Here is a 24,090-nt window from a genome sequence, read left to right as displayed (position 1 = left end):
GGCAGATTATGGCCAACAGAAGGTGACAGGATTGAGGCCTCATGAAGAGGGCAGGCTGTTCAGCCCTGGATCCTGCGAATAAGGCCCATTTCTCTGGTGGCATCCTGAGGCTCCCATGTTAGATACCATGCAGCTAGAGAGCATGCTGCTGGGATTTCAGACAGCTGTGGAATGCCACAGCCCTTACTCCAAATCTCCAAAAAATATGTACAAAGGTATTAACTTAAAGAATGGAAATCAGTGTTGCTAAAGACAGTGAGCTGAGCACAGATCCACCCAGCGTCTGGCAGACTCCTTTCCATAGCCAATATCCCCATATCACAGGAGGAAGGCAGAGGTGCCTGAGACAGAGAAACAAGCCTACACTCTTTCAGCTGCTCTTTGGGGAGCTGGAATTTGAACCAGGTCCCCTGATACTCCCAAAAGAGAGGTCAGGGATCTACTGAAGACCCACAATCCTGCTGTACCATATCTTGGAATATGGTTTCTCACATCACACACATGGAAACTGTGACTAGGCTGGGTGTACCCTGGTTGGGTACTGATGGTCCCTAGTAAATGCTTCCTGAAATAGGGGGAAAAGGGCAGATTTGAGAGGATACTATACCATAGTCCCCCAAATCTCCTCCATATGACTCACTCTTCCTCTCAAATTCAGAGATGACAGATTGTAGCCCTGGGGCTGGGCAGCACACGGACAGAACAGTCAGGAAAGAGTTTGGACACACAAAATAGAGCTCCCAAAGGATCAGTGGCATGTGCTAAGTACGAAAAACAACCGCTACAAACAGGAGGAAAAGCATGTCTGCTCCAGGATGGGCACCAGGAATCCAACTGCACAGAGGCCACACCCCCCATGTCATGCTTCCCACAGTGTTGCTAACAAGTGCAGAGACAGCCTTCACTGCAGGCTCGCTCTCAGCCCAGCACTACTCAACAACTGACCTGTTACCTCAGCACACCCCTGCGGCAGCTTCTGTATTTCAGAGGAAGACACCCAAGCTCTGGGAGAATCAAGTGTCTCCTCCAAGTTACTCAGCTGAGATTAATAGAAATGCCATCTGTCTGACTCCCCCAGCCACTGCCTGGAGAATCAAAGTACTGACACCAGGGTAGACCTGCAGCTCTGACAAGAAGGAAATAAGAAACCAACTGGCCTGTGGATCTGGATGTAAAACGCTGAGCTCCTCCAGCACATGTCTGCCTGAGTGATAACATGCTAACATGCAATGCTGATAATGGACTAAACCTCTGAAACTACAAGTCAGCTCCAATTAAATGCTTTCCTTTATAAGAGTCCCTGTGGCCATGGTGTCTCTTCACAGCAACAGAACACTGACTGAGACACACACATGTGCTTATTTACTTACTTATAGTAGTCACTTAATTATTGCCAAGTCAGGGCTCTGACCCAGGTCTCACATGCTGTGCAAATCTTTTATCACCAACCTATATTCCTGTACCCAGACAAGCTTCAGTTTAACAGATAACCTTTTTCTCTAACTTCTTGCCTTCCCAGAATTCATTCCTCCCCCACCATGATGCTGTTGAAGAAGCATTGTAATTCTTTAAACAGCTTCAAACACAAGTTACCAATTCTTTAAACCCACTTCCTGTGTTCAGCTGTCAGAGGAAAGCATACCCCCTCCTGAAATGGGGTGGGCATACGTCAGGCCCAGCTGTTGGAGCATCCACCATCCTGCCCATGGTGATCACCCCAGCTACGGGCCCATGAATGTAGGCAGCATGAGGCTCAAACTCTGAACTACGGCATATCATCAGGAAAAATTACAGACCTCAGTGAATGGGGAACATCCGAGTTTGTGGATGGGGAGACAATGTATCTCACATTCATTTCCAGATTCTCTATAATATCTATTCAAAATTGAGTTGTTCCCCCCCCCCCCCCCGCGAAATAACCCTAAAACCCATATACATATACTTAAGGAACCCAGAGTAGCCAAACTAATCTTGAAAAAGAGTTAAGTGGGAGGACTCACAATTCCAGAACTTACTACAATGCCCCTGTGATCAAGACAGCACAGGAATAGCAGGGGGATAAATATTTAGAAAAAATAAAAAACAAGAAATAAATCCTTGCATTTATGGTCAGTTGATTTTTCTTTCTCCAAAGTTTTCAAGACAACTCAGCACGGAGAGAGAGGCCTTCTCTAACAGAGGTGCTCACTCCACCATTCAACATCCACAAGTGACTAGCACATTTCTTCTCCATTCCATACACAGAGGTTACCTCAAAATGAGTAGGAGAACTGACAAGGAGAGCTGAAACTTAGAAACTGTAAAAATCAATCAGTCAACCAACCAACCAACCAAACAAACAAACAAACAAAAACAATTTCAAGAATAGGTCTTTATGACCCTCTGTTTGGCAAAGCTTCCTCATACACAACATTAAAAAGAAATTCAATAGCAAAAACTGTCTTCTACAAAGGATATCATCCAGAGGGTGAGAGGTAACAGGACAAGAGGAAAGGAATATCTGTAAAGGATGCACTGACCAGGGCTTTACACCTGAGATACCTCAGAAACAGTTACCACAGCCAAACACTGTAAAAAGGCAAACGGAAAAGACATTCCTGCAAAGACGTGCAGACAGCTAAGGAGGACATGAAAAAGATGCTGAGTGTGTGTCTTGGAGGGTGGCGGGTCACACAAGAAGGCAGGACTTCAACCTCACTGGTGTGTGAGTGATCAAGAGGGGCAATAGTAAGTTCTGGTGAGAGCAAAGAAACTATACATTTGCACATCAGCAAGCACACTCATCTGTCACAGAGAGGCTCAGAAAACAAAGCAGCCAGCTTGGAAAACAGATCATTCTTCAAAATGCTAAATACTCCATTAACATTTGTAGCAGATCAAATGCTTGTGCTCCTTCCAAACTAGTATGTTAAGCCCTAACCTACAAAGCCAAGCATTGCTGGTACATGCCTGCAATCCCAGAACATGGGAGGTTGAGGCAAAAATACAGGAGATGGAGGTGCATCTGCATAATAGTGAGAGATGCTGACTTATAAAACAAACCACAAAACGTTACCCAGGGAGGCAGTGTAAGGTGAAGTGTCTGAAAGGTGGAGCCCTTCTGAGTGGCCCGGAGCTAGCTGGCCCTGTGCTGCAGGTAGGAGAAGCCATTTAGGAATCAGGACTCTACTGTTCACTTGATCTTGAACGTTGGGGCTTACCTTCCAAGCCAGACTAGCCTACCTGGACAGTTCCGTATCAATGACAGAGATCTTGTATGGATGTTCCTGAGCATCTGAGGAAGCACATCCAAGGTTGACCTCTAAGCTAGAGCTTCCATATGTGCATGCACACACATGCAACCAGAAAACAAAGAAGCGGATTTGGCACATGACCATGGCAGACAATGCAGAGTTTACTTCTTTACCTGGGCTACCATTCCTTCTGGGAATGATGCTAGCCAACAGAAAGGGGGAGAGATTGAAGATGAGGGTTTACAGGCACGCTGGAGCCAGCTGTGCCTGCATCCTGATCCTCACATGCTACATAGCATTCTGAGCTTATGCTCTGCCAATTTGGGAGCTGTCTGCTTAGCTCTTCACTGCAGTTTGGATCCTTTGAGGCAGGTCACAGAATGTGCAGGCTATAGGGTCCCCTCTTGCCTGAACTGCCCATCCTGGAGCTCCCCCCTCAGGCTCAGTATCCTCCCAGTGTTCTACATTGAAGCTGAAGCCTCTCTTCCACCTGGTGGTACCTGAACACTGCTCTATAACTCAGATGCTTAAAAATAAACACGAGGCAGCTTATTTCAACAAGATCCTCTTATCCCATTATTTACCTAGCACTTGTTTCACAAAGGGAAATTTAGTAGAAAAAAATAAGAGGCAAGAGAGACAGAGGCAGCTCCAAGCAGCATTGGTGGGTGGTGGTCCCTAAAAGGGCAAGGACAGTGACCCTGAGGTCTAGGGGTAGAGACTCCAGCATGGCCCTGGCAGAGAATCAGTCCCTCTTCAGGGATGATTTTCAAGTCATGGAACAGTCACAAAGGAACAAAAAGAAAAGCCCTGTCTATTGAGCATACTCCCTGGAGCTGTGGCATAGCACTTACAAGGGCCTTGGTGCTAATTCAGCACTTCCAAGGACTACTGGAGGGTCTTGTGGCTACAGTAATTACAAAGTCATAAACTTAAGGATACTCCAAGACAGTAGCTGATGCTGTTCTGTAAGCTGATAAATGCCTGTGACTTCCAGAGGTGACTAAATCCCAGGAGCTACAGCTGCTTTTAGGGTTCACCACTTAAGTCATCCGGTAAAATTCACTTTATCCAGAGCAACTGCTTTGATTTGAATTAGAGATGTCCCCCATAGGCTCATGTATCTGCGGGTACTGTTTGGGGGATGTTGTATAAACTTTAGGAGGTGAGATCCAGATGGAGAAAGTGTATCACTGAGGTCAGGGCCTTAGTGTTATGATTACCCTGCCTATTTCCTGTCTTGTCCTTTGGTTTGTGGTCTACTATAATGGTCAACAGCCTCATTCACATGTTCCTGCTACCATAAAGCTCTCCTCGAGTACATGGAGCCAACAATGCCTGGGCTGGGCCCCATTAAATCATGTGCCCAGATAAACCTTTCCCCATTCAGTTATTAATTCCATCAGTGCCACATGACAAAAATGGCTAAGAAATAGAAGTGTAGTTCTGTTCTAGACCCCATAATAAGAAGTAGACTATATAACCAGGCAGAGCCTTGGACTGATCCCTCTGGGCCTCAGTTTCCCCATCTGTAAAATGGGGTCTGCTAGGAAAGCTGATGAGAGTGCTGGGAAATGGGTGGCATTAAGAGGCACTTGGGCCAGGTGACTGAGGAAATCACACATTCTACCTTAGCCTGGCAGACAGCAGTACCAAAGGTTTCTGAATGCTTCCGGTGGGACCAATATTTATATGACTTCCCAATGACCTTAGGAGCAAGATGCCATTATCTTTCTTCTTGAGGACACTGAGGTATAGCAGGGTGATTAGTTTACACTGGTATTGAGATTTAAACTATACACTGTAGCCCTAGAGCCCTACCTCTCAGAGTTCCAAGGGAGAAGAGACCCTGTATAGCCCAGTCTGACCTTGTTCAAGCTCTAGCCTTGGTGGTAAAGGTTGCATGACTGTGTTGGATTTCTGCCTGCTTCAGTGTCCTGAGGCTGGACACAGCAACGTGAATCTCCAGAGCTGACAGGTATCTTTTCTTCTCAGCAGGAAAGGGCTAGGGCCCCAATGCACAGTGTGTAACTAAAGCATGGCCAGCTAGGTCTTGTGCAGAGCCTGCCTAGCCACTGTAGCATTGCAGATAATGGTGACAGGCTCACTGCCTCTCAGGTTAGCAGTCCTCACCCTGACTCTTGACTAGCTCACCTCTGCTGCAGCTCCACCTGGTCACTGCCCAGTGCTGGGCACCATGGAGACCTACCTTTTATAGGCTTGTTCACAGTCTCCTATCTCTGCTGGGCTGAACACTCCACAGGGTAAGGTGAGCACTGCTTCACCTCGGCTTCAGGTCCCCCTGCTGAATGACCATAGGTGAACAGCACCTGGGAGGGCAGGCCTGAGCCCTACATGCTTTTGGGAAGCTGCCTGGTTCAGCCTGTGAGGGTGACACAGGACACAGCCCCCTCCTGGTGCACGATGTCAGCAGGATTCTGAGGTGGCATAACAGAATCTGGGAAGACATGGCCCACTGCTTGCCCAGTTGGGGACTGCCTCACCAACATGCATACCTGTAGGTTCTCTGGAGCACAGTGCCACTCACTGAAAAGGGGGCAGCTCTTGGGTTTGACTATCTCTGGGCTCAAAGTATTTGTAGCATCATCAGTACTGCAAAGCCAGGCTGACAGCAGGATTTGCTGTGGCACCGAAGGAAATGGCCCAAGTGAGAGGGCCAAGAACCCCAGTGTACTGCTGCTCCTGAGGGAGGCCTTTCATGAGAATTCCCAGGAAATGTTCTACACTGGGCTCTTTTCCTCCACTGCAGGAGGCAGGTAGGAGCCACAAAGGGAGAACAGAAAAAGTAGAGGTGGGGGTCATACAGGAAGCTACCTGGCAGATGTGTGGGTCCAGCTTCCCAAAAGACTGACCTGACGTCCCAAATGAGGTCTGGGTCTATTACCGGTACACAAAACCATTTGTGATGCTCTGTGGGTGAAGGCCAGCCCAAGTGACGTGACACTTGACTGCTGGCATCTAATAGCCCTGCCACCACGTCCACTCTTGTCTTTCAGGGAGTACTTAGTAATTCCACTCTGGTTGACAACAAAGAAAAATATTTGCATTTGCTCACATTGAGTGTGTGTGTGTGTGTGTGTGTGTGTGTGTGTTGAAGAAATTCTATGCTGTTCCATTTCAGACAACACTCACTATAACCTGGGCCACCCTTCCAGCACACCAGCAGCTCAGACATAGCTTTTAGCCACTTTATGTCATTCAGAAATAATTGAAGATCATCTGTGTGAGCACCGATGTTCGCAAACACACCTTCCTGTGCCTTTGGGAGTATGGCTCTTATGTAGTTAGTTCCCTGCTGTACACAGGCTGACACACATTAGATACTCAAGGAAGAGGTGGCAGGAAACAGGGTGAAGGACCATGGATTAGGTGGGATTTATTCATGAGCACGACTTGGCTAATCTCGGTTATCATGACTGAGCCTAGCATTGCACAGGACCACAATGTGAAGCTACCACAAAAGCAATTGCTCCTTCTCCTTGTAGTATTTCAATGATAGAAAGAGAGCCAGGAATGGAGGTCCTGTTTGCCTGCAAAGGATCATGCCATACAAGGAAGACAACTTACAACAGAGCAAGCGACTCAGACAGCAAGCAGGAGTCAGTGAGTAGTACTCAAGAGATGGTCCTGAACTAGATCCAGCCATTCCTGAAGTCACTCTGCTACACAAGCCATTACCTTCTCATTATGTTGCTGTGGTTGCAAAGTGACAAAATTCAGAAGCTGTCACAGCAGGTACAGTCTGTGAAAGCAGTAGGCAGGCTCATGCCTGGGAAGGACCCACTGCACTGGACACCTACCAATGGCTGCCATCGACAACGTGAGTTCAAGAGGAAGCCCTGCTTGGTTGCTATGGAGTTCTGTCCCCTCAGTTGTCATTATGAGTCTCTATAACCACCATGGTCACTGCCCTTACTGTGAGACACAAGGCAGATTTCAAGAGGAATGTGGCTTTGGGTTACCAGCTGACAATTTCTGCACTGGGGTTCTGTCCACAGCACTGTTTTAGAGCTCATATAAAGATCAACATCACCAGTGTGGGTCTGATTTTCCTGAGGGACCTCAGCTCCATCAGGTTGTCTCTGCCTCCTAAGTCCCTTTCCAGCCTTCAAGGCCTCTTGCTGGCTTGCTCTGGCATATGCCCCTAAGTCTCCTGCAAACTGACCCCATCTTCCCCACAGTCACCCTGTCCTCCCCACAGTCACCCTGTCCTCCCCTGCAGTCACCCCATCCTCCCCCTGCAGTCACCCCATCCTCCACCTGGCAGTGACATATCTAAACTGCAAACTACACCATATTATCTTTTGCTGAAGTTTCTGTGGCTCTCTCCTGATGCCTGGGTACCCACATTTACAGAAACAAACCACTAAACATGCAATCATGCTAAAGCTACTAAGAGAAAATGGAACCAAGAAAGCTATAATCCAGGGGGCGACATCTATGAGCAGGGAGAACCCAGAAAGACCCACTATGGGAGGAGTCAAGCAAAATGCAGAAACTGTGCATGCAAAGGTCCTGAGGTAGGAAGGGGAGTGCTCATGGTGTAAAGGGGAGACAAGTGTTATCCTATGCGTGGTGGCCACCAGGAAGCTGAGGAGACTAAGTCAGAGTGTGCACAAGGACAAAGCCTATGCTTTGTGGGTAGTACCTGTGCATAGGTAGCAACCAGAAGCTGCCATTCTTATTAGGACAGCCCTGCTGATATGAACAGGGCTCTGTTTATTTCCTGCTAATGGGATGAAGGCTGCCTGGTTCATGGGAAAGCCTGAGCCAGATCAAAGGCCCCCTTTGTGACTTAAAACAGTTCCATTTTCAGCAGCTTATGAGGATCAGGCACTTGGCTCAAAAAAGCTTCAAAACTCATTACAAAAAAAGAACTGCGCCTTCCCTCAAAAGGCAGAAGCCCCAGGAAACTAAATGATGAGAATGTTCTAGGGGCTGAGCCTAATGCTGCTGTGACCTGAGAGAGAAACAGATCTTCAGAAAAAGCCGTCTGTTCCTCAAGATGCAAAGCTTCCACAGCCATTCTACGAGAGGACTGGAAAGCTGGTGTGATGGCTACTCTTGGTTGTCAGCTGGACTAAAACTCAAATGGCTGGGCCCTTAAATCATTTGAAGTAGGAAGACCCACTTCTAATCTGGATCTGGAGGCAGGAAGACACACCTTTAATAGGGCCATATCTTCTTATTGGCAGCCTATATGAAGACGTAGATGAAGGACATGCTCTATATGAGCACATGCTCTTTGCCTGCATGCCCTCACTCTCGCTGGCAAGTTCATTCCTTCCCTGGCATTAGAGCCTACTTCTTCAGGATTCTGACCTGCTCAGATAGATATCCAGCTTCATGGACTGAGCAACTACTGAATTCTTGGACCTTCCACTGGCAGGCAGCCATTATTGTATTAGCTGGACCATAGCCTATATGTCATTCTAATAAATCCCCCCTCTAATAAACACACACACACACACACACACACACACACTGTTCTCTAGAGAAATCCAACCCAGGTATCCCCTTAAAGAATGCTCACTAAAGAACATGATTTTGGGTTTGAAGAGATGGCTGTGGCTGTGGGCAGCAAAGCCTCAGGAGTTTGCGTCAATCCCTAGGACCCAAGTCAAAAATCCTGGCATGGTGTCATGTGTTTATAATCGCAGGGGTGGAGGCAGGCAGAACCTTGAGGCTCTCAGTGACCAGTTAGTCAGACTGATTGACAAGTCCTAGTCAAAGAGAGACCCTACCTCAAAAGACCAAGGTGGGTAGTGCTTGAGCAATGATATGCAGAGTTGACCTCTGGTGTCCATAAACTTGCATACATGGATGCACACACAAAGAGCACAACTCGGGGCCTAATGTTCCTCCATACAGAGAAGTCAAATCTAGTCTCTGCCTCCATGAGGGTTATGCATGCCTCCAGGGGTACATGGGCTCATACATGGTGGGGCTCCTCAACTGGGCTGGCTGACTAGCAGGGAGAGAAGCAGGCATGTAATAAGTGTTCACAACAACATTAAGGGGGCTATGCCGGAGGTGGGGTAGACACAGTATGCACGGGGAGGAGGTGAGGTCTGGGTTCCAGGAATAAAGGAGCCCAAGCTCCATGAGGAGACAAGACCAAGGGTGACACCTGCAGATCCCAGAGCCAGGAGGAAGGCCTTGCCAGCAGAAAGATGGCCATGGGCTCACCAGGCTCACAAAGAAAAGGAAAATTAAATAGCTGATGTCACCCAGTCATCAGGAATCCAGGGAGGACCTAGTGCTGGCAAAACAGAAATAAAGTGGGTGCTGCTGAGAGAGAAGGACACACTTCCACTGGACATGAAGTGGTGCTACTTTGGGGATCCAACAGTGGGATGAAGACATGAGTGCCCATCAGCCAGTAGCTTCTCTCCTGGGCCTACCCAATAAAATTCAGTCCAGGTAGTCATGAGGTAGTGGTGGGCACAGGATGCCTCTGCCACAGTGGTCAAGCAAGCTTGGTGGTGCATATCTATAATCCCTGCAATCAGGAGGCCGAGGCAGGGGAATCATGGGTTCAGAGGCAATGTGGAAATCAACATAGTGAGGCACTATCTCAAAAAAAGAGAGGGAAAACATTGTTTAAATTACTAAAGCTCTAAAACCTGTAATACCACTGAAGAATACAAGCTGGGAAAGAATACATAAAAGTGGCATCATTTATGAAGTCATAAAAAGAAAACACTTTTATAATCCCATGATAAATGCACAAAGGCAGGGACCAAAAGAGGCAACAGCTCCATGCTGCTCCCCTCTGGGATGGGGGCCGCAATGAGAACTCAGCTGTATTTATGATGTTTAATTTCTAAACATTAACATTCATTCCATCTGGATGGTGAAATGCGCTTATTCATTACAGCTTTCTGTGCACTCCGGGGACTATCAGAAAATTGTGCAATTTTTTTTCAGGAGCTTAGAAGTAGATGGGGCAAAGTGTGCGCGTTGCTGATCCCGTGGTGGAAAGATAGGTGGTCTTCTTGTTCTCTGAGTTCATCCCTCTGCCCTTCTTTCCAGGAACCACACTAGCTGGGTGTGGTGGCTCATGCCCGTCATTCCAGCACTGAGCAGGCACGGGGCAGAGGAATCACAAGTCCCAGGGCAGTCTGGGCTACAGAGAGACCCTATTTCAAAACCCAGAAATGAAAAAGGCAGATGTATACACTACTGTGTGACTAGCAATTCCATCTCTGAGATACCAGCAAGCAGAAGAGATGGTAGATGGCTAAACACAGCATGATTTATAATCAGCCAATAGCATCTGAGTATCTAGAATCAGAAAAGATTAAACTGCAGCATCTTTACAGATGGAATACTACACAGCAATGAAGTGGAACCAGCCAGTATCTCATGTAGCAGCAGACCTGTGTCTGACAGCTGTGGTGCAGAGAGAGGAAGCAAGAGTTTCAAGTTCGGAATTCCTCCATGTAAGGTTCTCAGGCCTCAGATAATCTACATCATTAGAAATCAGGACCAGGACTGTGGTGCCCTGTGGAAATAGTGACAGGAATTTGTCTTGGCCTAGAGCTGCCTGCAGGGGTGCTGGGGTGTGTTCACTGTGAGGAAATAGTCCAAACAGTCCCTTCAGGTTGGAGGCTGCACCCCAGTTTAATACAACAGAGCCTGGAATCCCCACACTTGGGACATGGATGGTCAGGAATCATTCCAGGCCAACCCAGGCTACAGAGTGAGGCCAGGCCAGGCTATAGACACAGAGAGAAAGACCTGTCTCACAAATAAGACAAAGCCTTCCTCAGCAGGGTGAGGAGAGTAAAAGGCCCAGCGTGACTGTCCCCTGGCTAGTGTAAGTCACCAACACGGGTGACACTAGCACTATAGCGGGAAGGGCAGGGAAGGCATGGCAGTAGGGCGTGCACTGCCATACCACATCTGTGTCAGGAAACAGAACATCACACCAGGAGGCAGGGCCAGACTCTCAAGTGTCATGACCACCTGCCAGGAACCCACCTCTTCCTAAAGGTTCCACGACCTTCCAGAATAGCAGCACCAGTGAGAGACCAGTGCTGGAACACGTGAGTCCTGGGAGTGTGGGGCGTTTCATGGTCAAACCACATCAGAGGCCAGATTCGTGCAGCTCCCTCTGGGTAAGTCTTCCGGCCAGCATCGGCCAGCACCAGGGTTTGAGCTATGCTGGGCGCAGTGTGCAGTAGCCAGCCTGCTCACAAGACTGCTCACATGACTGCATGCTCACAAGAACCTGAGCCGGCAGCACGCTGCCATGCAGCTGATTGACACAGTAGCTGTGGCACTTGCCCAAGGTTACACAGCCAGTGTCCCCAGTAGAAAGGACCCAAACACAGCCTATACTCTTCTTAGGCCCTGCATTTCATGGCTTCTGAAGGAATCCTTGGCTACAGGGGGAGGGGGTAAGAGCAACTGAGCAACCAGAAATGCTGCGGACACTGGAAATAAATACATTCCCCCCCGACCCCCCGAGATGCCAAAGACTGTGATACCCAGCCCTCCATATGAGCGGGAGCACTGGAGGGGAGGGTGGCAATTATTCTCAATTACTCAAGAAGACAGTAAGAGCCTAGAAGGACCCTTCTCTGATGCCATTTTAATCAGCTGTCCAAAAACACATGCAACACTAGCAGATGGAACACAGGTTAAGTACATTCTGAAGGCCTTTCGAGCTGGAGGGGAGATTAAATAATGATATACAAGCAATCTAACAGCTTAGAGACATTGTGGACAAGACCAAATGCCCGGCAGAGAGTCAAGTGTCAATTAGGAAAGCAGCGGGCTTGGCATAAAAACAGGGCTCTCCAGCTCAGACAGACAGGGCTGAAGTGGGGAGACAGCCAGTTGTGGCTGGTTAATTGAGAAGGCTGTCCCCAAATGTCACACAGCATCTCTGTCATCAGACATAACTGGTTTTGGTTTTGTGAGACAGGGTCTCTTCATATAACCCAAGCTAGCCTGGAACTTGCTATGTAGCTAAGGCTGACCTCAAACTCAGCATCCTCCAGACTCAGCCTCCAGAATGCTGGGACTACACCTGCTGAAGACATTGGACATTCTACAAACATTAGCTTTCCAATGTTTGGAGGACAGTGGGCAGATCAGTACCACAGGGGAATCAACCATCTCTTTCAACGACCACTATCTGCGCATCTATGCTAGCATCTGTCAATCAAATGAAAGAAACCAGAGAAAGGAAGCTGACGAACAAAACAGCCACCACATACCGACCTCTGCTGCTTGAACTGAGGACTTGTCATGGGCTTGTTCATGCTCATTCATGCTCTGTGCTTGCTCTGACCACCAAGGCCAGCCTTTGCTGTCCATGGTGCCATAAGACAGACAACTGTACATCGGACAGCTGGTATGGAGCAGGGGAAAGAAACCCATGAGATCAGACAAGGCTTCCTCTGGAGGTATTACAGGCCAGAATATGTGACAGCCAGAGCAGCCTTGAGTTCAACCTCTCTCTGTGCCACAGGCAGCAGGCATGGGATGGGTGGCACCCACATTTCTCATTCTTTGTAAATGACTGTGTTAAATTTGATATTAAAAAGTCTCTCCCCAAGAAGCCCCACTTCCTCCACTTCAAGGCTGAGCTCATGTCTGTCACTGTCCTGAGATGGCTTTCCTGACAAAATGACTATCTACTAGAGACTCCCTTCAGTGCCATGTACTGATTCAAGAGAAACCCAGCTCCTCTCTGCCCTTGCTTAGTACAGGAAGCACTAGGCCTGCATGGAGGGAAAAGGAGCAGAGCTGTTTCTGGCTTTGTCTCGACATGGCTCCTTTTACTCCCCAATTCTTCGGATGTTGGGAGCCTCACCACCACATCTCTCTGTGCAGGTGCCCTCTCTGTCACCTCTGGGTTATGTGCACAGAGGGAGCCCCCAGGTACCTTAGCTCCACACAGACACCTAAGGGGCACAGCTCCTGTGTTGGGTGACAAGATGGACTGGTGCAGAGCCTGTAGAAGAGGGAGCCCCACTCCTATCTCTGTCTCCCATGTGCCCCTGAGTTCCAGCTTCCTGGCCTACATACATCCCATATAGGGCCCACAGGGAGTGTACAATGAGAAAACTAATAGAAAGCCACAGCTGTGTATGGCAAGCTTGGCATGGGATACCAGGGTTCAGGGATAATAGCAGGGCCACCTGTGCCAGGCTTCTGCAGTGCATAGGCCCAAACTCTCAGTGTCACTAGCAAAAAGAAATAATTTCTGAGTACCCCACCCCCACCCCACTCACACTTCCTTAAAAAACAGAACAAAACAGAACAGACAGGAACCAGACAGTGAGCACTACTAGACATTCCCAAAGCACTTTACGAATGCCACCGCCTTTGAGCTCTACAAAATCAACACCAGAAGTCTGTCTCTGCTTCTTGGAGAAAATAGGCACAGAGAGGTCAAGTAACCTGTCCAAGGCAAGACATCTAGGAAAACAAAAGAATCTTCCCTGGTTTTCTTCCTTTCTCTCCCACTACCCACTCCACCACGCCCACTCCCATTCCCATTCCTCTCTCCTACCACTGTACTTAACTTGCAGGGTCTGCAGCATGAATGCATGCATAACAGAATGAGCTAACAGGTGACTTGTCTCCCACGTGCTTCTGATATCCAGGAAGGTTTACACAGGCCTGAAGATGGACTGTGAGGAAGATGTGCCAGCTCCACAGTGGCCCCCAAGTGGGAATGGGGTGCTAGGAGCTTGTGAAAGGCTCAGCAGGAAGGAGGAGTGATCGTAGCTGATTTCCTGGTTCCACAGCACCAAGGCTCACAGACTCAGCATGAAGGTCACCAGCTGGCCGGGGCTAACTCACTGGCTCACCCACCCTCCAGACTTCAGTGACATGCTGAGCCTTTGCACACAGAAACTGAAGACTATCTGCTGGGCCAGGCATCAGCCTTGACTCTGCTAAGCAAAATGGCCTTGGTCAAATCACTTTACCTGTGCTTCTGAGCATTAAGAGCAACATGAATGCCACAGGTCAGAAAAGGAGGTGTGCAGCAGGCAGAAGAGGCCCACATGCCCACGTCTGTGAGTAGATGGCTTGCATGAAAGGGCAAGCTAAATGAAGGACCTCCTGAGAGGGGAATCCCACAGCTACCTGGCAAAGAGGAGATTGTCTCCCTGCTTCAGTGGCAGATATACCCACCTGAGAATGACCAGAGAAGAGACACTAACTGTGGGGTTGGATACATGCCAATGAGTGCAGGTGCCTGAATGAGCAGGTTGATGGATTTTACCCTGGAGCTGACAGCTGAAATACTACTCTAGTGATGTAGAGACTGGCTCTTACAGACCATTCACTGCTTGTGATGATTACGAAGCTTTGTCTTTTGTTGTATTTTGCTTTTCTGAGACAAGGTTGCACTCTGCAGCCTAGGCTGGCCTCTCCCTCTTGCTCCTCCCTTTGTTGTGTAGGTTACAGCAGCCAGATATAGGGTGCATGAAAGCACAGGGTCCTCAGTCCTTGGTGGACTCCCATTTGCTCCTCTAAGGAACCATCACCAGAAGGTCCACTGGCTCCTCAGCACTTGCCGCCTGCAGGATCCAGCTCCCTTCCTCACTGCCCAGACACAGCACCCTGGTGTGAAGTGACTAGTGACATTGTCCCTGCAAGTCTGCCTGTACCTAGATGACAGAGCCTCTATTTCACTCATCTTTTTTTTTTACCCTCCCTCATCTCCTCCCATGCCCCTCCCCCAGTCCACTGATAGGGGAAGTCCTCCTCCCCTTCCATCTGACCCTAGCCTACCAGGTCTCATTCTCCTCTGCATTGTCCTCCTCGGTGGCCTGGTAAGGCTGCTCCCCGCTCAGGGGGAGGTGATCAAAGAGTCAGCCACTGAGTTCAATGTCAGAGACAGCCCCTGCTCCCTTATTAGGGGACCCACTTGGAGACCGAGATGCCAGGGGCTACATCTGTACAGGGGTTCTAGGTTATCTCTATAAATGGTCCTTGGTTGGTTGGAGTGTCAGTCTTAGAAAAGACCCCTAGGCCCAGAGTTTTTGGTTATGTTGGTCTCTTTGTGGAGTTCCTGTCCCCTCCAGGTCTTTGTATCTCCCCCTTCTTTCATAAGATTCCCCGCACTCTGCCCAAAGTTTGGCTATGAGTCTCAGCATCTGCTTTGATACTCTGCAGGGTAGAGACTTTCAGAGGCCCTCTGTGGCCTGTCTTGTTCCTTATTTTCACCTTCTTCAGATGTCTATCCTGTTTGCTTTTCTGAATGAAGATTGAGAACCTTATTCTCTCGGCACCTAGCACAACATCCCATAATCTGGGACACACCCAGTACAGGGGTGTGTTCTTTAGCCTCAAGAAAGGCTACCAGTTCCACTTTCACACTTCTCTCTTAGGGCGAGTTCAGCAGGGAACACACCCCACTCAGCAGCACCACCATCTTACTATGTATTCATTCACTGAACAGTGACAGAATAAGTAACTGAGTCCCTGCCCAAGCCCAGAGCCTGCAAAGGCATTCAGGTAGTCAGTGGCCACATACATGGACTAGTCTGCCTGGCCTCTAGCACATCCTGAAAAACCCACCCAGCAGAAAGAGCCACCTCCAGCCAACCAGCAAGTTTTCTGCTGTTCAGAACTCAGTTGGGGACTTCCTGCTGAGACACACTGCCTCACAGTCACCATCATCACTGTCATCAGTGACGGCACTGTGTGGAAGAACACGGACGCTCATGTGATGCACGAAAAAGACTAAATAGCTTAATCCCTGAATGGTGCTCATGCCAGTCAACTCAGGACTGAGTCAGTTAACAGCCAAGGCTCATGGGTGTTCATGACTCGGTCACTTCAAAGATGTTGTGTATGGCTTCTCCTTTATGGTCCAAACAGACAAGCGGTCCAAACAGACCTTTGGAATACACTGATCAAAAAAAGATCCTAACATGGTGACTTTTCTGGAAAATTTATATATTCAAACTTTTCAGGACACCAAAGCAGATTCTAAGGTCCTGGGCCCACACGAATCCACAAAAGCTTAGCCTGGTGGGCACTGACAGTTTTATACCCTGACTCAGTCTTTTCTTGGAAATTGAAGAAATTGTCCAAATCCATCCTGGTCTTTAGCCAAAGTGGACTGAAGGGAAAGTATGAATGCCTCAACCTCATACGAGGTCAGGATCACTGTCCTCCAGCCACTGAGAAATGCCCAAGTGCACGCTAGGATGAGGCTGTGGCTGGTGGCTGTCAGGTCCATTGTGTCTACAGGAAACTGGTCTGGACACCTGGTCAGCACCCAGCTGGTCTGGTCTGGTCTACCCTGAGCCAGGCTATCCAAAGTGTTATCCCTTATCCTCAAGTTCATTTATGCACAAATAAGCCAGAAAGTCCATGCATTGGCAGGAGTGGGATTTCTTCTGCATGGAGAGAGCATGGGTGACCCACTGCAGATGCATAGAGGGGCCCACTGCAAAGAGGAAGCCCACTCTCAGTCCCTGCTCCACATACACCTAGGGTTGCCATCTGTTCTTTTCATTCCTCAGTCCTGAGTGATGGTTGGTGAATTTGGCTCATGGGTCTGGCACTCCTGGTAGACTTAGCCCAGAGGAGGCTTATAAAATGGGGAGGGAGCAGTTGAGGAAGCAGGAGTGAAGGAGCTGCTTCAGCCTCAGAGAATGCTCTTAGTGACATAAGGTGTGTGGTAGGCTGAGCTATTTCCTAGAACCTTCCATGGCAAATGGCCTTGGCAGATGTGATTAACTTAAGGATCTTGAGTTGGGAGACCACTGAAGATTTTCTGGATGGGTGCACTGTCATCACAAGAGGAGGATGGGTTTGAATCAGAGAAGACATGAGGATGTAACAGATGAAGGGTCAGAATAAGGTGGCTACTGTCTTTATATAAGGACCAACAACCGAGAATACAGTGACTCTGGCTGGTAGCCCATGCTGCCACCCATTCCTATAGAGGGTCCCTGCTGACATCATCCCCAGTTGCTTTCAGGTCCTCAAAGGGTCCTGAACTGTCACATATGACTGGCTGTGGTTGTATACACGCCTCCCTCCACCTGATTCTTAACGGCCCCATCCAAAGAGCCAGTGACCCTTTAGTGCCCAGCTGTTGCTCCAGATAGAAGACCTGGTAATGGCTGTGGGCATAGTGGGTTTCAAGATCCCACCACAGCCCAAAGTGCAGACAAGGTAGGGGGAAGGTTTCCTCTCACTAACAGGAGGTGTTGACGGCCAACTGCTGGGACAGCTGACTGAGCAGCTTCATGCCCAGTCCAGACTTGGGTCTGCCTTCTTCCATCTCCCCTGGCCTTTTGCACCTGACTAAATAGTAGCGTATTTTCAACAGAGGCCATTCCACCTTCATGACCGAAGTAGCCATAGTAAAAGAAACTTCTCTGATAAAGTCTGGTCTCTTCATGCGTATGAATGAGTACCATGACAGCAGTGATTGAAACTAGGGAAAAAATATTACACCAGAACAATAGTCAGCAAGTATGATCAATAAGATTCCAACTTATTCTGGTTTGTGTGTGTGTGTAGGTATGTGTGCACACATGTGTATGTGGACATCAGAGCATAACCTTGAGTCTTAGATTTTTGATATAGGGTCACTTATTGACCAAGAGCTAGCCAATAAGCTAGGCTGGCTAGCCATTTAGCTGTCTCCCTAGTGCTGGGATTACAGGTGTATGTCACCTTTCTGTGTAGATGCTGAGAAGTTGAACTTGGGTCCTCACACTTGTATGGCAAACACTGTTATGACTGAGACAGCTCTCCAGGCCCTCTCAGAACTTTTAAAAAATTTTATAAATTATGTGTGTGTGTGTGTGTGTGCACGCGCGTGCGTGCGCACGCGCACGCACATGTGGAAGTCAGAAAAACCTCCCCTACCTTACCCTGAGTTCCAAGATCTAAACTCAGTGTGACAGGCTTGCACAGCAAGCACTTTTACCCACTGGGCCCTCTTATTGACCTGTTTTTTTAAAATATTATTTAAAGGCCACAGCCGAGCCTGCCTGCATCTAAATTGTCTCTGATGCATTCATAAAACACAGCAATGTTGAGTGCTTCCTACTGGAAGGGAGCAGCCCCACTAGGCCAAGCACACTGGCTCTCTGCTGCTCATAGGAAGTTATCCTAGTGAAGTAGGGAGGCACATCCATAGGAAGACTGGCCTTCCCTTAGGTGCAGCTCATGGCTGGCTACTTTCTCTGTTTTCCCCAACACTGCAGCTTTCCTGTGGCGTGTACATTCTTCAAGGACGGACAACAGCTGCAGTGATGATCTGGCCCCTGGATGCATACCTTGTTTCCGATGGCCTTTTTGGGTGGGAAGTTGTAGGCCCTTACTTGTGGGAACGCACTCTGCAGCTGGTGGTGCAGCCCCCGGAACTCTGTGTACCTCCGATACACGTTCCACTCGTCATCCTTTATCCGAATGTAGACCTGCCAATGAGGAAGAGAGGAAGATGGCTGAGTTTAAGCTCCTAATGTCATCCTCACAAGATCAGGTGCTGTGTCACTCTGTCCACACAGGGGCCACATCTGCCTCACACACCACTGGACACTGAGCACTTGGCACAGAATGGTGGCACTGATGGCACCAATGGGCACAAAGGAGACTCAGTGAGGCAAGTGTCAGAAGAGCCCAGCTCACAGTATGTCCCCAGCAGCCTGAGTGACAGCAAAGATGCATCCTCCTGTTCACATGTGAGCTGCCCTTACAAGCTGCCCAATGACACCAGTCCTTCAAGTCCCAAAGGCCTGGGGTCGCACTGACCAGCACACAATAGGGAAGCTGATTTGGGGCAAAGGGGAGTGAGGCCAAGATTTTCTAGGCTGCTGAAGGCCTTGACAGAATAGAAGGTCACATCCAGGTGGTATAAGCACATTCGGGGACATAACTTTACCTTAGCCAGGTTGGGACCATGTTCAAGATCCTGCTGTGGTTTGCGTGTTCAGGACACACACCTTCCCGGACACACAGCTACTCAGCAAGGAAATCTGAGAAATGCGAGGCCTTTTTTTTTCTTTGTGAGAAAGGTCTCCGTATGTATACTTGGTTGGCCTGGGACTTACTGTATAGAGCAGGCTAGCCTTAAACTCACAAAGATCCTACTGCTGTCTGCTGTGTGCTAGTACTAAAGGTGTGTGTCACTGAGCCCAGTAATAATAACAAACTCCAACTAAATGTTTAAAACATCATTCCACCCAAGAATCATAGGGAGGGTAAAGTCTCTGAGTAATAACTATTGTACCTCACAAAAGACAAGGGTCCCTATATCTCAAGAACTCTGTACAGATCAATGGAGACCATCCTCTGTACTTAGAGTGACAGTCTGACTGCAATCTTGAGAAAACACATTTTGAAGCCAACTCTTTTTATTCAGTGGAAGCAAGACCATTCCCCTGCTCTTCCTGAGCCTTCTACAAAAAGGCTTGACTTCTCCCCCTCCCCCCCCTACAGGCAGCCACACCCAGTTCTACAGACCCTGTGTTTCTACCCAGGACTATCCAATCTATCTCTAGTGCAGACTTCAGACACGAGCTGCAGGCCCAGGTGTGCATCCTCACGTTCTGTAAACATGTGCCTAAATCTGAAGCCAGCCCCTATCACCTAAGTCTGAACCTCTTTCTCCTAGGTTGCTGATTATCTCAAGAGTAAAGACAACATCCTTGATGCCATTGTCTCTCATGCTCCATTGCCTGCAAGTTGCCAGGTCAAGCTGGGAGCAGTCTCCAGGAGCAGAGGGCTCCTGTTGTGTGTAGCATGTCCACACTCCTGCCTTTGCTGGAGCCCACAGCTGCTATACCTGGAGGCCACTCATTGCCAGGGGAACAGGGAGAGTGCCAAGGCTCCATGGATCACCCATGATAGGCTCATCCCATCACCTCACACAGCTGTGGATGGTGCTCCCAGCTCTGTGACTCCCACTCTAAAAGGAAATGAACCTCTGTGAACTCAGCAAGTGGGGGCCCAAGGTTGAACAGAAATAACAAACTCCAACTAAATGTAAGACCTTCAGCATTCAGCACCTGTCATGCGCTGGGCATTATACCAGGCATACCTCTCTTCTTATCCCCAGGCTAAGCTGCAAGGCAGACGGTGGAAATGGGGAAATGATTTTGAGCCAGAGCTATCTTCTCCCCAGTATCCATGTTTCCTACGCCAGCATTCTACTGCAAGGGCTGGCACTCACAAGGGCCTCTGGAACCTCAAACCAGCAGTATGGTAACAGGGAGAGGTGCCTCTCTTTACCCTTTCCTGAGCATTTAAGGTGACTTTCAAGTATTCTGCTTTCCAGAAAATCCCCCTGATTTCACCTTCTCACTTAGACTTCTCCCCTCATATCTAAGGATCTAATCTGATAAAATCAAATGCCATCAACACTGACCCACTCCCCTGCTCCCCTATTTCCCTGTTCCCCCTCCTCTCCTCGCTCCCTCCCACTCCCCCTCCCATTCCCAGATTACTAACAGCCAATCCCCAACAACTTGCTTGGCATCCAACCCTAGGAACCCTAAGATGCAAAATATTCGCTCATGAATTCTATACCACAGAACTGAAAGTACACATGCTGAAAACTGTAGGATCATTCATTCATTCATTCATTTAATTAATTAGTTTGTTTTAAAGGGCTCCTCCTTTAAATTAAGTGTGACTGGCCCCACTTTCCTCAGCTTGAGCCATGAAAACAGTAATTCCTTGGTGGGATGAAAAGCCAATCTTTGAACACAACCAAGTTTCTTTCTAAACAAGAGATAAAGCCACTCATTTCCTTGACTCCACAGAAGGAAATAAAATAGGAGGGTACTGCTGGGGTCAGCATCAGGGTCCACTCTTAACTGCCAGAAGGAAAAGTACAGACCCTGAGATGTCTTCACTGTAGAACTCACCCCAGAAAGGCCTACACAGAACATGGAGGCAAAGGGAAGCTGGGGCTTAGGGCCTTGGCCAGTCTAGAACATGCACTTGCATGGACTGTGCCTGGAGGAGATTAAGAGAATCTGTGGCTGTCAACTAAGTGAACAAACAACAAATGCTGGCAAAGACACAGACAGGGAGGAGCCTTACTCATTTCTAGTGAGGATGGACTGCTACAGCCACTATGGAAATCAGTATGTAGGCCCCTCAGAAGTCCATCTAGAACTATGTATGAGCCAGATGAGGACGTATCTGAAAGAATCAAAGTCAGCATACCACACAGTACTCCAGTTTATCAGGACACCATTTCCCACAGCCAACTTAAGGGATCAGTCTAGATGTCCCTCTGTACAATGAAGACATGCTGACTTTAAAAACGTGGTCTGAAGGGTACCCATAGGTTCCCTTATGCCTCTCATTTGTCAGCACCACTCTGCAATGCTGTGCACTCTCTCCTTTATTTCTTCTTTCATGAACTTCATATAAATGGAGTCGTGGTTACACCATCCACCATGTCTTGTCCTTCTCAGATAATATATGCTAGATGCATCCACAGTGCTATATGCCCTCTTGACATGCTGCACAACATTCCACTGTAGTAACATGCCACCAGTATTTACCTGCTCTGCAGGGATTGGCATTTAGGGTATTTCTAGTTCGATGTTCTTGTGCCTGCCTCCTTTGGGTGCACAGATCTAAATGAGGCAAAACTAATGCTACTATGAATAAACCCATGACCAACACTGACATGAGCTTAGGGAGAAGCAAGGCCTCCAACCTGAGCGCAAAAAATGGTGCTGAAGCATCCTGCATTTCCATCAGAGTAATGGTTGCACACAGCAGACACAGGCAAAAATCAATGGGAATACAGGGTCTGAGTGATTGTGTGTCAGAAAGCTATGCCTTCTTCCTGTCCTCAACTCAAGGACCTAGATGTCTGGGTTGGGACTGTGCCCAAGACACTGTGGTGAGTCCCCACACATATGTGAGGTGCAGCTGGATCAGTCTTGAGAAGGAGGCCAGACACTGGATCTGAACCCCCGTGTTACCTCTTGTAAGTTAGGTCAGCTCTTCTGTTTGGTAAATGAGGGTGGTGCTGATGTAGGGGGAACTAAGTGACTTTAGGATGGTGCCTAGTACCAGCATCAACACATCGGCCAAGTATTAGCTGTTTCAGTGAGCAGCTGGTCACATCACAATGTGAGAGGGAAGGCTAGGCAGGGAAAGAGAACTGACGATCTACAAGCTTGTTTTGGCAGGTGGAAGTTCCAGGTCAAATGCCTGCCAAGCACAACAAAAGCCTCGTTAGCCCAAAGCAAGCGGGACATCAGGCAGGTTGGCAGACACACAGGGCACAGAGCTGTGCTCAGAAAAGGCCTGGGCCCTCATCTTAGCTGTTTCCCCCATACACTCACTGTAACACTGAGGATGGAACCTCACTCTGTAACTCAGCTTCTTCCACTGCAGAGTGGGTGGAGTCCAGCCTCACTGGGTGGTCCTGAGATGCCATGCCTAACAGGCACAGTGAGCAATGGCAGCTGCAGATATGGCAAGCTTTGTCACCTCCATCATCCACTGCCTTTGTGTACATGAACTTCCCTATTACAGAATTAGGGGTAATTATAGGATGTGCAATCATGAAATTAAAGCAGGTAATTACCATGCCTAATTAATTGTCAAATGCTAGGCAGACAAGGGAACACAAACAGAAAGGGTGGCTGTGGATGGGGCAGTTCCGAGTGCCCTCTGCCTGCAGAAAGTTTAATGGCAACATCAGAGGTCAGAACCTGACCCCCCTGGGTGGGTTTGCAAGCACTGAAATAAACCCAGGATACACACTGTGCTCTGACTCAGCCTGAGCCGCACACCCTCTGTGCTGGCTGTAGGCCAGCAAGGCATTTATACAGCTCTGTCACAAACATACCCAGAGTCCCAAACCAGAGAGCTATTTCAGGAAGGGGACCTCATAGGAGATACTTAATGGCTGCTGTGAACCTTGACAAGGAGCAGACTGCAGAGTCTGGCCCACACGTGGCAAGGATTCACAAATTCAAACTGTGGGTTTGCAAGCAAAACACCAAGCTGCCTCTGCTTGCTAGCAGACTAAACACCTCCCTTTTCACTCAACTTCTGCACCATAGAAAGTGCCGACCCTGAGAAGAAAATGTTTCATTATGCATGATGTAGTTCTTTCTTTCTTCTTTCCTTTCACCCACACCCCTCCTCTCTTGGGGATTGAACTTAGGGCTTCATACATGATAAGCAAGTAGTAACCAATGTGTCATACCCCAGCAGCAATTTTCACTTCTTATTTTCAGAGATCTCACTAAGCTGCTCAGGTTAGCCTTGAACTCAATTTACAGTTCAGGCTGGCCTTAAACTTGTGATCCTTCTGCCTCAGCTCCCCCCATCCTCATCCCGGAGTATATGGGATGACAGGTCTAACTACCAGGCCCAGAGCATGTGAACAGGCCCAGAGAAACAAAGGTCTCATTTTTCTTAGAAAATGCAAGTCTCATTTCCTGGGACTTACGGACAATGGCATGTGGCTCAGTAATGCCTTTCAAAATGTACCAGACAGTTTGCATGAGAAGGTCTCCAAAGCTCAGTGATTTTCTTTGTCTTAAAATGAAGCCACAAAACAAGCAATATGTGTAAGCACCATTCCATGACAGGAAGGGCAGTGGAGACCAAGTGCAGAGCTTCTGATGGACATCATGTTCACACCAGAGCAAAGTAGAGACAGCCTGACACCAGCATGAGGACTGTCGCATGCAAACTAGTCAGATGACATTTAGATGCTCTTCAAAATGGCTTGAGGTTCCTAATTCATTTTATTTCCTTAATAGCCAATGAGTGAAATGATTTGTGTTTTGGTTCGCAGACCATGTTAATGTATCCTCGCTCAACTTTCCTTTTAATGAAATGGCTTCATGTG

At 48.3% G+C, this 24,090-nt stretch overlaps 1 protein-coding gene across 3 annotated transcripts in view; it reads right to left on the bottom strand.

The window, feature by feature from the left end:
• Snx29 (sorting nexin 29) overlaps window positions 1-24,090 on the bottom strand; it is a 423,868-nt gene that overhangs the window by 24,540 nt on the left and 375,238 nt on the right. For all 3 annotated transcript variants that reach the window (XM_060364193.1, XM_060364194.1, XM_060364195.1), the window contains one exon: window positions 18,533-18,673. In XM_060364193.1, coding sequence (XP_060220176.1) covers window positions 18,533-18,673 — 141 coding nt within the window. The remainder of the gene's footprint in view (window positions 1-18,532; window positions 18,674-24,090) is intronic.

Source organism: Meriones unguiculatus, chromosome 11 (genome assembly GCF_030254825.1).
Source record: "Meriones unguiculatus strain TT.TT164.6M chromosome 11, Bangor_MerUng_6.1, whole genome shotgun sequence".
In the NCBI taxonomy this organism is placed as follows: Eukaryota; Metazoa; Chordata; class Mammalia; order Rodentia; family Muridae; genus Meriones; species Meriones unguiculatus.
This window is presented reverse-complemented; position numbering and strand designations above follow the sequence as displayed.